This window comes from Sinohyriopsis cumingii, chromosome 12 (assembly GCF_028554795.1).
Source record: "Sinohyriopsis cumingii isolate HCF-2022 chromosome 12, ASM2855479v2, whole genome shotgun sequence".
NCBI classification, from domain to species: Eukaryota; Metazoa; Mollusca; class Bivalvia; order Unionida; family Unionidae; genus Sinohyriopsis; species Sinohyriopsis cumingii.
In genome coordinates, this window is record NC_142972.1 from 88,724,851 (window position 1) to 88,738,850 (window position 14,000).

Below are 14,000 nucleotides of genomic sequence, written 5' to 3' on the forward strand. Positions count from 1 at the left end.
ATTATTTTTCATTTTAAATTTACACGTGTTGTCCCCATACCCCTACAAACGTTGTTGACAGACATTTACCTGTGCGCTTTTGATGTTCTCATACCCCTACATTGTATGGTGGTGATTTAGAGAAAGTACTGGTGTGAGCATGGTGTTTTCGTACCCGTGGCTACAATATATAATACAAGTCTGTTAATTTATGTATGTGTTTATTTTTATTCTACTCAATCATTTATTTTAGGTGAATATGTAATTTTGCTAATCATAATGATGTGGAATTAATTATGTAACGATGTAAATTGTGGGAATGACCTTTACAGGGTTTATTGAGTGTATGTTGATAGAAGTATCTTTTTAAAAGAAATATAAAATAAAATGAAGATATCAAGAAGACATAACTAGAATCTAGATATCATTGGTTGCAATAGTTTATATTACATACATATTCATTACAAAGGTAAACGACAAATACCATACTAGTTTATTGCATAACATATTTTAAAATACACCCAGTTTATTTTGAAACCTTTTAATATTTCTGTGTCAGACTCACCATTGTACACAGGGTATTTTGAGGGGTTATGAAAACCCTTTGACTCACTCACAATGTACATGATATATTATTTATGGTTACCAAAACCTCGTGATTGACCCATCCGTGTGCATTAGATCATACTGGGGTTTAATGTAGACTTTATGCCACTCTCACCAGTGTAAAATAAAAACATTAGCTGGGGTTATGGATTCAAGGTTCAAATATTAATATAACTTAGCTAAATGTGTGTAGCCTTTTGGTATGCTCTTGCTAATAATGAAATTCTGAAGTCTTTAGGATGGTGTTAATTAAATATGGTTATCTGAAGTGATTGGTATGGTTCTAATTAATTATGATTTCCTGAATTTTAGGCAATACGGAAGTTAATGAAAATTTCCTGAAGTGCTTTCTATGGTACTAATTGATGATGCATTTCTAAAACAAGATATATAGTATTTTTGCATATTTGAATAATACCTGTTCATCATGCATGATGCTTATAATGTCCTTCCTTTTTTAAAAGAAAAACTAAAACAAAAGTAACTGAAGTGTCTTTACTCTCAAGTAATTTAATCTGAACAGTAACGATTTTAACATCCGTTACAAAAAAAATCAATCTGTCAGCTCAGAGGAAGAAACAATTAGTGCAAAGCTAATACGTCTTGCTTGCTTCTTTTTTATCGGATATTCCAGTCCACTTGCAAAGTTACAAAATATATGTATCTGCCAAATCAATGGGCAGTGCACATTTATACTACTCACTTCTCACTTAATTATAAAGCGTTTCCAAGCTTTTAATCTTGAACTTTTTGTGAAGAAAAAAACAGAGATACTTTACACTGGTTATATTTGAATGCTTGCAAAATGTGACAGCTAGGTTTTAGTTGATGTTCAGAACAGTGAAACATAGGCATACAACATCTGTAAGCTACAATGTCAAACAATGGGACATTTTGATATGAGTTTAGCAAGGCTTGCCACCGAGAAATGTGTTTTGTGTGTGCCATGTGTGATTGTGAAATTATGCCGCTGAAAAAGTTGTTTTGGGTGTGAAATTTATAGATTCAAAATTAGCGTTTGATATTCGCTTTGTGTAGTAAACAGGAACTGTTATTTCATTAGCACATTGACACTGTGTACAGGATATAATTCGTTTGATTACATTTGGAGAATAATCAAAGGAACACGTTATGGAAAATCTCTCTCACGTGATTGTAAACTTTGACACAGACACACTTAGAAGTAATGATAAGAACTCATCATGGAGTGGGGAACCTAGCTTGCCTTGTTATCTAATGTACTATCCGTAACTGATCAGTGACATCTCACCTCTGTCCGAACAGGTTCTCGTCTTGGACTCCACCAATGTGGACATGTGAGAAAGCTTGCCGGTACCTTCGTGTGTGCCGCTGATTCTCAATGAGGAATTCATGGGTTCTTACCACTCCAGCTATACTCTCTGCCATATATGGCCTATCATGCTCAAACCCCAAACAAAACAAACCACAAGCCACATTTATGCTTAGGTTACAAGCACAAGTCTAAAAGCGTAGTGGAACATTTGTTTCTTTAGAAAGGTTTTTACACTGCCTATTTTGCCATCAGTCAATACAGTTTGCAGCTACGCTGACTTCTTGAGAAAACAAAACTTTGAATATGTTGTCTCAGTCGGGAATTGGTGAAATGCAAAACGGTCTTCATATCCTACTTGTTCTGTACTACAAATACTGCAGTAGATCCCTTGGAGAAAGGTACTGAGTACTCCAGGATATATTTTTCTATCACTCTAGCGACTTTTAATAAAACATTGCCATTATTTAAATCTGCATGCAACATTTTGGATTTTGTTTGTGTTTGCTATTTTCATACTATTTCAAATACAAAAATCATCTCAACAATAATAAACTTTAGAAGAATGTGCATTGAATGTCATTTGTACGCTATCAAATATACGTGTGCAAATGGTAATAAACATGTGAAGGCATTGCCGAGGTAGATGAATATAGTTGTAAGAATACACGAGTTAATATGGACAAACAATGTAATTTGTGGAATGAAGGTGGGGTGGGAATTTTTTTTACAGAAGTTTAGCCCCCTCCACCATATTAAATACTTGATAAATTATTTATCCTCAAATCTACAAAGGAAAAACAAATACTATCTCCATTAAATTATTTCACCAATATTTACTTGTTAATATAATGGAAGCCTTTAAAACTATCGCATGAAACACACTTTCCCTTGATAGCAACTCCATAATTAACTTTATTGGTTATTGGAATAGCCAAATATTCTGAACAAATCTTGATGATCTTCAAAACTCGGTACTTCATTTGTTGTTTACGATGTACTTTCAGTGTCAAGCATATATATATATATATATATATATATATATATATATATATATATATATATATATACTTAAGTACATCTTTTAATCTATACCAACACAAACATACACACACACACACACACACACACACACATATATATATATATATATATATATATATATATATATATATATATATATATATATATATATATATATATATATATATATATATATCAAGCGCATTTCCCTGTCACCATTCTTCGTAATTGAGTGTCTTTATTTACCCACCAGTATCTGTGCGTTTATACGACAACTCTTGTAACCAATGGAAGGTCATTATTGATGGAAGTAACATTCATTTCGTTGTAACTTGGACTTTTTTTTATTTCAGTCTATATATAACCTATGATTTTACCAACTTTCCATTCAGTGTTATGGTGAGATTTGTGTCAGAGTCTGAAGCACATTTAACCCTGAGTCAACTGCTGAAGACAATTTATGGATCAATCAGCCAGCATATAAAATATGTTATAATCACGCTTGACTGCCTCTTTATTATATAAAAGCTGTCAAGATCAGGTGCGAAAGAGGCAAAGAATGCCTATAATGAAACATTTAAAACTAACACACTGACAGTTAGTGTAATCCAAACTATAAAATAATGTGTTACAGGAAACGTTTTAAAAAGAAATAAGAATGAAAACCCTACCTTACTAAAGTGAAAAATAAATGATGTAATCATCCAACTGTGCATTAATGACCAATTAATATCATTTATTGCATTTGTTTAACTGTTTGTTACTTTTAATAATGCTTAAACTAATCACAGGCCGATTTGTTCAAACGATTGTGTTAATTAGCTTCATACATGTATTTTCATACAACATTACAAACGTTATTTTGTTTTCCTAACTGGTCACAACGTCTATCTTTGAAAACTTAAAGTTTTTAACAGGAAAGATTCCCACCATCGGCACACGCTTGCTACTAGCTCGCACAACCTTTTACATGAATATCGTATTATCTTATTTGATAAGTAAAACATTTGCGTTAGTGCATGTCTATTGTGGTATATTATTAGATAACCTCACACAAGATTGTAAAACAAAATCTTGCCAGATTATTTCAAGCCCCTGCTTGACACAAGTTTTATAAATTGGCTTGTGACAAGCTCGCATAGAGCTTGTAAATCAAGCTCTAATTTTGGTTTGGGAAAGCATGTGAGTTGTATTAATGTTGCATTTTATGTTGATCGCGTACTTTACGTACAAAATATAATTGTTTTACATGTTGATCATCTGCTTGTAACAGTTACCTTTCATATATTATATATAAAAACACATGTCAGATTGATTTTGTAACTTCTTCAATTCAATTTAGTTTTAATCTTACCTATGGGTTGCAATGATTGATAATGGTGTTCAAACACATGTCCAAGAAGAATTGGGTCCTCTTGCAAATCCGTCTGTCCTACAACCCATACAATGACATCATCAGTGCCCGAGGAAGGTGAGCTCGTAATAATCATGATATCCCTTTGTAACGTCTTGGCCATCGCAAGAACCACCACATGGTCTGCCCATTCCCCATCACATGCCATTCTTGCACAGTATTCGTCAAACGTTTCATTGCATATATAGTCAGCTAAGTCTATGATGCCTTCAGATACCTGAGAAGGTGAGAAATGTTTAATCTACACGGTTATTCACAAAATACTTATATTACCAATTAGTCACAAGAAAATGAGGACATTAATGTCATAGTGCCTTATATCTGATTTGATTCTTGTGTTTTCACTCATCAGCATGGATCATATTGAGCTATCGTTATTTAATGTTTACCATATTTGATTCAGGATGTAAAGTGAATTTACTTAGTAAATTATGTTTCTTCTACAATACTTACCCTATCACATTAATATTAGGGTATAAGTCTGCTACCTCCTGAATCCAGCCCTACTAAAAGACGAAAATGGATTTATTTTGTCGATATTATATAGACAAAGAGCAATAACTCTAGTCCAATAACCTCCCCTCACCACGACTAGGTGCCACTAGGTTTTCAGCTGAGCAAACTACTAACGATGATGCTAGCATAGAAAGGTGGATGGGTGGGACATAAAATAATATCATCAGGTAAATATTCTTGGAGAATCATAATGTTCTAGATAAAAAGACAATCTTAAATAAGTTCCCCGATTACGTAAATATTAGAACAGGTAATATGACGATGAGATGCTTAGCATCATACCCTATACCTCGGGTATACTTCTAGTGAGGAAATATAGGAATCCGTATGTGAACGTTAACCTGGTCACCTACTTTAAGCAATCCAGAATATGGTCACCGGTATACCATGTTATGATTATGATTATGTAAATTGTGTTACTGTCAACATTCACTGAAGCTTGTTTAACTGGATAGATTGAAACGAGGTTGGCAGAGATGTACCAATTACATGAGATGAAACCCCATTAGGCAATTCTGATCTTTTCTGATGTGAGAGTACTCCGAGTGTATAATCCACTTTTAAGTGGGTTATACACCCGGCGTACTCTCACATCAGAAAAGATGCAGATTGGGCATTGAATGCGATATATTGCTTTGCTACCGTATAGAGAGAAAGTCATTTGCAGCTGCCACGACATGTCTCTTTGATCTTTAATCAGTGCTGAGGGCGCAGACATGATCTTGCATGGCCGCCACCCCCACCTTATCTGTAGACGGGAGGTTGCGTATGACAAATTTCTAATCTATCACTGATGGTAACTGGTCCTTGTCTATAAAACCTGGTTGTGTTATGGAAATCACTAAACCATCTGATGTGAACTGAATATGTTATGTGTCAACTGAAGGCAACGTAGCTCACTAATGGTGCATATTGAAGCTAAATCTTTCAAGAAATAAGTTCGGCATGATAAAAGTTCAATGAGGCTCTGGATAACAACTTGAATTTATCTGAATTTTACCATGTTAACGGATTCTATCCTGGAAACAGATGGAGTTTGGTATATTCAAATTAAAATTTGCCAGTATATTAGATCTTTGTCATGACTGATATATTGTTTAGCATGGTGTCTGAATGTCACAGATACCATAGAACAGTAGAATGTGATAGTAATCGCAATGTAGACGCATTATTTTCTTTATCATCTTCGGCACAGTGTGTGGGGGAGGGGGTTAGCAAATTCCCATGACCACTCCCAGCTGATTGACAGCGAATCCATGGCCCAAGCTTCTTTGTCTGCAACATGTGTGACAATAGTGCACCATTGGTGGATCTACAATGTAACAAAATGGTCGATCATCGAATGCACAAATGTAATGAAAAAACGGATGGAGTGAGCTGCCTCTAATTACGGATAACTTGAAAATTAATGAGGAAAACATTAGCAAGTTCATTGATTCTGCTTGTGTGTGTGTGTGTGTGTGTGTGATTTGGATTTTTAACGTAGCTTTAACAATTTTTCAGTCATATCGCTACGATGTCTGCAGTGTGGCAGTTTTTAGTGATGTCTAGCACTGGGGCATCATGCCGCAGACATGTGGCTTGATGTCCCACCCAGTCACATTATCCTGACACCGGGCCGACCAGTCCTAACACTAACCTCTTAATGCTGAGCGCCAAGCGAGGCAGCTACTAGTACCATTTTTGTAAGTCTATGGCATGACTCAGCCAGGGATTGAACCCACAACCTCCCGCATCCGAGGCGGACGCTCTAACCACTAGGCCACCGGAGCGGTTTGATTCTGCCTGGAATGTGTCAGATTTGTACCTTGATCTGAATTTGACAGACCCAACCACCACCCCAAAAACTCCTAAAACAAGCTGCCAAACTAGTGCACATACTATTGGGTGGTATAAACACCCAGTCTCATTGAGTAAACACGTCAATGAGCCAGTAAAGTTATCTGTAACGGGCGAATTTAAAGGCGGCCCAGTGGGATCAAATGCATTGTTGAATCGAATAACGCTCACTGAAATACTCAACCTGTTGGAAAGAGTTCAATGATCCGTATGTGATTCAGCGGAAGATGATATGAATAGCGTTATGATGCAATCCATAATCTGGTTAGACCCAAGATTGAAAGTTTGACCAAATGGAGAGACACCAGATCCAAACCAACGATGGATGGCTATTTACGGGACAGTAGGAATCTGTGACATTGGGACTGGTGCCATATTCGTCCTCTGGGATGGATAGCATTATATATCTCACCGTCTCTATCTTTAATGTACTCTGAAAAAAGAATGAGCTAATCAAGCCGCATCATTTCTACAATCCTGCTGAACTGGCCATTGACCTTGATAAGGACCAGCCAAGAAGAGCGTGCAAGGTTTTTGTATAATCTGCAATGCCCCTCTGTCGACGAACGACTGTACCTTCTGCTTAAGAATAATTGCCTTTCTCCCGATCAAACAGCACATCCATTAGAAGGGTAGTAGAAAAAAGAGGAGCCCCTCTGTAATAACTTGGATCACCCATTTGTTCTGTGAAAATAGGTTCATTCAATATGATCGTAATTGCAGGATTAATCACAGGAAGGCCATCGTTGGGCGGTTTTAGGTCAAAGCAGGGGGAAATGAGGAATGGGGTGAAAGAACATAGTTTCTTTCCAAACTTAAAATATCAGATGGCATACACAAGGGTGAGATGATGATTGAATTAACCCAGAATGTGCAGTTATATAGTTTTGGTATATTTATCACATAGTTATATGTTTTAATGTACAAAATAATTTTAAATGTGGTAGACAGAATCTCTTGAATGTAAGTAATAGCCGGAATGGACGGACGGTGAAAGTATGTTTAATTACTCTTTTGTTTAAGACCCTTAATACAGTTTTAATTGACTCACTATTATCCTTCCTATGATCCCATTCCGTCAACCATTCCTTATCCAAACAAAGAAAAAGTAGCGTTCACATTACATAAATGGTAACCTTTTGCTCATCATTGTCATTGTACGTTAATTGCTCATTCAAAGCTTTTATGCCATACTTTAGAGACAGAGCAAACTTGTGACATGAATCAACAGACATAACTGTTATTTGTTCGCATGAATGTAAAACTGGCACTATGCAATACACAGACAGGAAACAATGGTTCCACAGTGATTACATTTCCATGACAACAAACGACTTGAGATCACGGTCTCGCAAATATTCTTAGTTCCTTTGCACAAGGCTCTCATTCTCTTTCTACCACTCTCCTTGTGTATATAGCCCCATTCTCTCTATCACTCTCTCATTCTCTCTCTCCCTCTCTTTCTCTCCCTCTACTCTTTATATCAATCTCTCTCTCTCCCTCTCTCTCTCTCTCTCTCTCTCTCTCTTTCTCTCTCTCTCTCTCCAGATAAAGTGTTGGCTTGTATTTGCTTCAAATGCCCTAAAGATATTTCATTGATCCCTAATGGAATTTAACTAGTCATGGATGTAATGTATTATTGTCGTTGCGAGTTTGAAGTAATTTCAGCGCATGATTACCTTTACATATTATAGATAGTGGAGGAAGAATCTGGGAAAAACGGAGCAAGAACCACCAACCAATGTGAGGCTACGGGCATGATTTCTCACATACCCTCATTGGCTGATCCAGAGACTCGAACCCATGCGGACAATGGTGATATGGCAGTATTCGGTAAAGGCGAGCGCTTTCGACCACTCATCCAACCAGGGTCCCTGTACATGATTTGCATTTTCCACAATGAAGTCAGAGTTTGAGCATTCAGTAACAAGAAGTGTGTATACAAATGTATCAGTCAGTCTTTTTATTATTTTGCGATCGGTTCAGTGAAACATATACGCAGCGAATCCACTGCTATATCATTTTTTCCAATTACAATTATCTGTTTCTCCTCCCTGTTCAATCAAGTACGACACAATAACGTCATTACGTGAATTATGCTATCAGTATGAAAACAAATAAATAATTCTTATCAATATCAGTGAAAGCTTATTTGGCTTTTATTCAAATTTTATTCAAGCATGAGCAAATCATAATCATTCGTCATCATGATTATTACAGAAGAAAAGCATGTATTCCTGTTTATTTTGTTTAGATCATATCCCGTTGTTTCCGATAACCCAATGCATGACCTTTTCAATGAGAAAACGATAGGATGCTCTTGAGTTGCTCATCTATTCTTTTAAAAGTCGTGAGTTAAGTATTGTAGGCGATAAAATGTATTTTTCAAAACCGGTAATACCCAGTGTTAACACCCAAAACATGAAAAATAAACCTCCGTCTTCTCCTTGGTCAAATTAGAGCAGGGCTGTAATATGCTCAGGAGTATGTTTACCCTCAGTAACCGGCTTAGATAGTAATAGGCGGTGTGTACGAAATTGGGATTAACACCATGCATCAATGATTACCTCCTGTACCTTGTGGTATAAACATTTACCAAGTCTGAAAAACGGAAATATTTCTCCAATTATTGACATCATTCAAATAGCAATATTTACCAACAGTTTAACACTGAATATTAAACCAGCTAAATCTAAACTCCACTATGGATGGTTTGAATTTAACACAGATTTGGCTTTGGATTATTGGAAAGTGTCTCACACATTGTTGCTGTATGGACTTGAAGCTTATAAACTGGCAACACCTAGTGGTGCCAAATGGAGGGCAAACATTATTGTTCTTTTTCTGCATGACATAAACAGAAAAGACAAATGTTTGACGTTTAGTAAGGCTACATTCAGGAAGTAGCAGAAATATATTCCTAAGGTTAATATGATCGGGAATGTATTGAATGGATAAATTATGTGAAAATAATGTGAAACGATTGTTACAGTTATTCACAGGATGGTGCAGTACCTTGACCTGATATAAGTCCAATGGTTATTCACTTGAATATGTGTTTTCTTGACTTGGTGCAAGTGCACGTTTATGGGTCAGTATGTTTCTAATGAGATAGTACAAGTCCAGACAGTCACGCGAAGAGAAAGTCAAGCTAGGACAGTGAGGAGAAATACCAGGTCAGTACAATATTATGTCATGGATGATTCGATTGTGTCGTGAAGTAACTGATTGTTTATATAAAAAGGTTCTGTATGAAACTGATATTAAAATAATGTGAACTGACGTAATTTAAAATCATAGGTGTGGTCAAAGCACTATTTCATTCATTACTAAACTAGCTTGGAGTGAAACGGAACAAGTAAGAAACTAAGCGGATTTCACCGAATTGCCTAACACAGAAAGTCTTCTGCTGATTCAATATCGTTCCGTACGGACCACTAACAAACAATATAACTAACACAATATTTATTTAATTCAGTGTTAAAAGTGATGAGATGTATGTTTGTATATATGTATGCGCATGGATTATTTGTTTAGTTAATAACTGTTGTTAAATGTATATGATATGATATATACTGACAAGAGAATTTCATTTCGTCAAGTTACCGCTCAAAATGGGGACAAATATATAAACATATGTCGTCATTTTCCATTATTTGTAGAACATGGAAACATATATTATTACTTACATGGAGTACTCTGTTAATCTTCATGAAAGCCACTACATCCTGGCGTAATTGTTGCGGAGACCTTTGTACAGCAGACGTTAAACGCTGAAGCTGACTGGAAACAGCTTCAAAGAAGCAGTTTCCATTACTGGGGGTTTCACCGTAAAATTCTAGCCCTGCTGTAAGACAGTTTCTTTCCAAGGTAGATCTCCTTGATGAATCAACTGGCAGTGACTTGTTTAAAATCTGGCACAACAATTTGGGGTCTGAACAAGGCACTCCTGAAAACGTAAGTTTCCATCCTTTGAACGTGTTCATCAGACAGAATTTTGTGGTTCTAGAGATGACTATGATATAGATTAGTTAATGCCCAAAACATCTTTTTCTGTATCAAACACAAATTACCGATCAAAACCTTTACAAGTCATAGGGAAGGATCCTCAAAACTTTTAGTGGCCATTACAAAATATTTATAAGTACCTATTAAACTTTTAAACAACAAAGCAACCTACCTGAATCTTTCAGTATCCGTTACGAATTCTAGGTATTCAAGGCCTCAGAAGTTTCAAATGCAGTGAGGAAATAATAGTAGAAGGCGAAACAAGCAAAGGACTATTAAAAATATACAAATGTCATAAACATATTTTAACTGTTTCGATATGTTTAGCAAAGCTGTCGTCAGATATCATCTGCTTCAATATAATGCCAACCAATTCAATTTATTATCTGGAATATGGTGATGTATCTCTATACATATTATCTGACTTTAATGTCATTTATTGGAGCTAGCAATTTAAATGGTCTCAAATTGAAAAAGATCTACACTTTAATTTGTTTTCCGTAGATAGATCGTATTACTTGAACATAAACCTTATCTGCATTAATGAAAGTTTCACTGACTTTTACTGCCCACTTCATGTTTTGCATTTATTTTCATGTACAGATACGAGTCACAGTTCAAATATTATAATGTTATTTTGATAGTGTTTGGATATGTTTTTCAATAGTCATGATATATTGCTAATCCATCTCTATGTACATTATTTGGCATTAAATTTAAAATCTGGAGATTTCTAAGATATGACTTTACTAACTTTACTAACTGGCTTGTCTTGCATTGACATTAAAAAAAATCTTCACCTTTATTTTGTTTCCATGAACGCGTCCATACAGATAGATGTCATTAGATGATGTTAACTACATAGGGCATTTATTCGATGTGTGATACGTTTGTCACATGCACATATTGTGAACTATTTTAGGAACCGAAAGTATGACAACTGTATAGGGATTTGAACTAAATTGTATATTCCAGCTATATATATACATATATATATATATATATATATATATATATATATATATATATATATATATATATATATTGCGACATGTTGCATGTACTTGATACTTTTATAAGGTATTTATGTAATACTTGAGTTGCCATGTCATGATTCTTAAGGGTAACCTGGCGACCAGTAGATAGTTTGCATTGCGTATTCTAAATTGTTAATCACAAATGTGATACATGCATCATGGAGAGATGCATATATTGGTATAGCTTTTACTGTATATACAGAATATGGTATTAAAAGCAATGCACATACAATTAACCTGTGAATCAAAAACAAACACATGCATTACTGGTCAAGCAAGCAATTTATGGAAATCAGGACTTAGCAATTAACAACAAACTATATATATATATATATATATATATATATATATATATATATATATATATATATATATATATATATATATATATATATATATATATATATATATATAAAGAACAGCTATTCATCTTGTAATGGTGTTTTTGGTGTGTAAACCACATAAGGCAACACTGTAAATTAACAATGAAGTTGCCATGCAACTGCATGATAAAGACAAGACAACTCAGTGGGCCTGACATAGTTAATACGGTTGACATAACAACTGACCATTTCAGCAAGCACCCTTATGGAGTATTTCAAGACCACAACCTCGGTAAATTATATCCCAAACTACATGTCATATTCATTTCACCTTTTGTATTATATCCTTATACAGTCATGGTATACATGTAATGACATAATCAATATGCACAATATCTTGCTCATAATTGCATTCAACCAAGACCTCGAAGGTATAAACCTGTTTTTGGAGATAATATAAACTGGATGAAAAATATATTCTCTAGTTCTAGACAGGTACTCCGCTCAGATGATCAGGTGCAAGATATCCCAAAAATATTTGTTGATGTTATATCATTGAAAATGATAAGGTAATCATATACTGGATAAAAAGGCTACAATAATTGCGTCTATCGAGTGATAATATGCGCTGCCAATCGTGTACGAGATTAAGTCCAGATCTTTCTACAAACCAAACTCATACAAGTCAGTGGTAATGGTAGTTTTATTAAAGTATCATCGGCACTATTATTGCTAGATTGTTGATACGATTAGTCATTCAAATGCAAGAAAATACTAACTAATACTTTTGAATTTCTTTCATAGCCATTGTTAACCAATTTCGTGATATCAGAGGACTCAACGAACGACACATTTGTTTAATAACCTGTTAAGAAAATAGCATCTCCTAATCAATGCAAAGGCATTTATTGCGTCTACGAGTCGTTTTGCCTAAATGTATCTTCTATGGCAGATATTTCCCAAGGAGACTCCCGTCTCCATAACAAATATGATTATGAAGCCGCGAACACATTAAGCTACTAGTTGTTTCTACGCCAGCCTCTTTAATTACACGACATATAATTTGCGCATCATTTGACAGTTCGTGGCCTTGTTAATGTCGCGACACCTCTCACGATCTCATTAACGTGTATATGAACCAATGGAAAATCGTACTTCGGTCGCTGTTCGCCTATTGGACACCAATTAGGCGAACAGCTAATACATGTCGCAATGTTAAGTGACTATCGCGATGACAGTACACTCAATAATCTATTTAAAAAACTAACGACGATCGCGCAGTCGACAATATGCAACGCATTTATTTGCCCCATTCCACGCGGAGAACTCCAATAATCGCCACGCTCGTGGGTGTCGCCAACGAACACATGCACTTTTCATCACTTCAGGAGGCAGCCGTCGGAATCATTATACAAACCTTTGATGTTCGCACGACTTTAAAAGTCTGCAAATATATTATCACATGTTATGAAGGTCATCAATATTTGATTCACTACGCAACCCAAAAATCCACCCTATTCCACCACCCACCCACCCACCCCCATCGCTGATATAATGATGAATATTTGCATGATATTGGCGACAGGATCATGATATGGTAAATCGGGATCTGTTTTATTAGGGTGTGTCGTGTGGAGTGTCAACGTGCGGTCACGAGACCCAGTCGGAGGTGCAGTGTAGGATGAGTCACTGGCGTACACGTTCATTGGAGGATATTAGTAAGCGTTGATCGTTAAGAAGCACAGCTTTTATCGTCGGCTTATGTACCACAGGTAGTTTAAAAAGCGGCAATTTATCGATTGACAAAGGTAATGCTAATCCTGTCATGTTGTGAATATCTCCACTCGCTGATCGAATTACAACTGCAAGCAGAACAATAAAAAAGTCCCGAGACATGCATTGAAAGTCATCTTATGGTCTTTGTACAGAAGATGTAGGGCAGCTCTGTGACAATGGTCGCTCTG

At 35.7% G+C, this 14,000-nt stretch overlaps 1 protein-coding gene across 1 annotated transcript in view; it reads right to left on the reverse strand.

Annotated features, from left to right (window-relative positions):
• The window catches only part of LOC149786934 (uncharacterized), a 93,610-nt gene that overhangs the window by 10,000 nt on the left and 69,610 nt on the right, over window positions 1–14,000 (reverse strand). The window contains exons 12-13 of the mRNA XM_089975999.1: window positions 10,358–10,617; window positions 4,254–4,530 (exon numbers count right to left, since the gene is read on the reverse strand). Of these exons, the coding sequence (XP_089832125.1) occupies window positions 4,254–4,530; window positions 10,358–10,617 (537 nt within the window). The remainder of the gene's footprint in view (window positions 1–4,253; window positions 4,531–10,357; window positions 10,618–14,000) is intronic.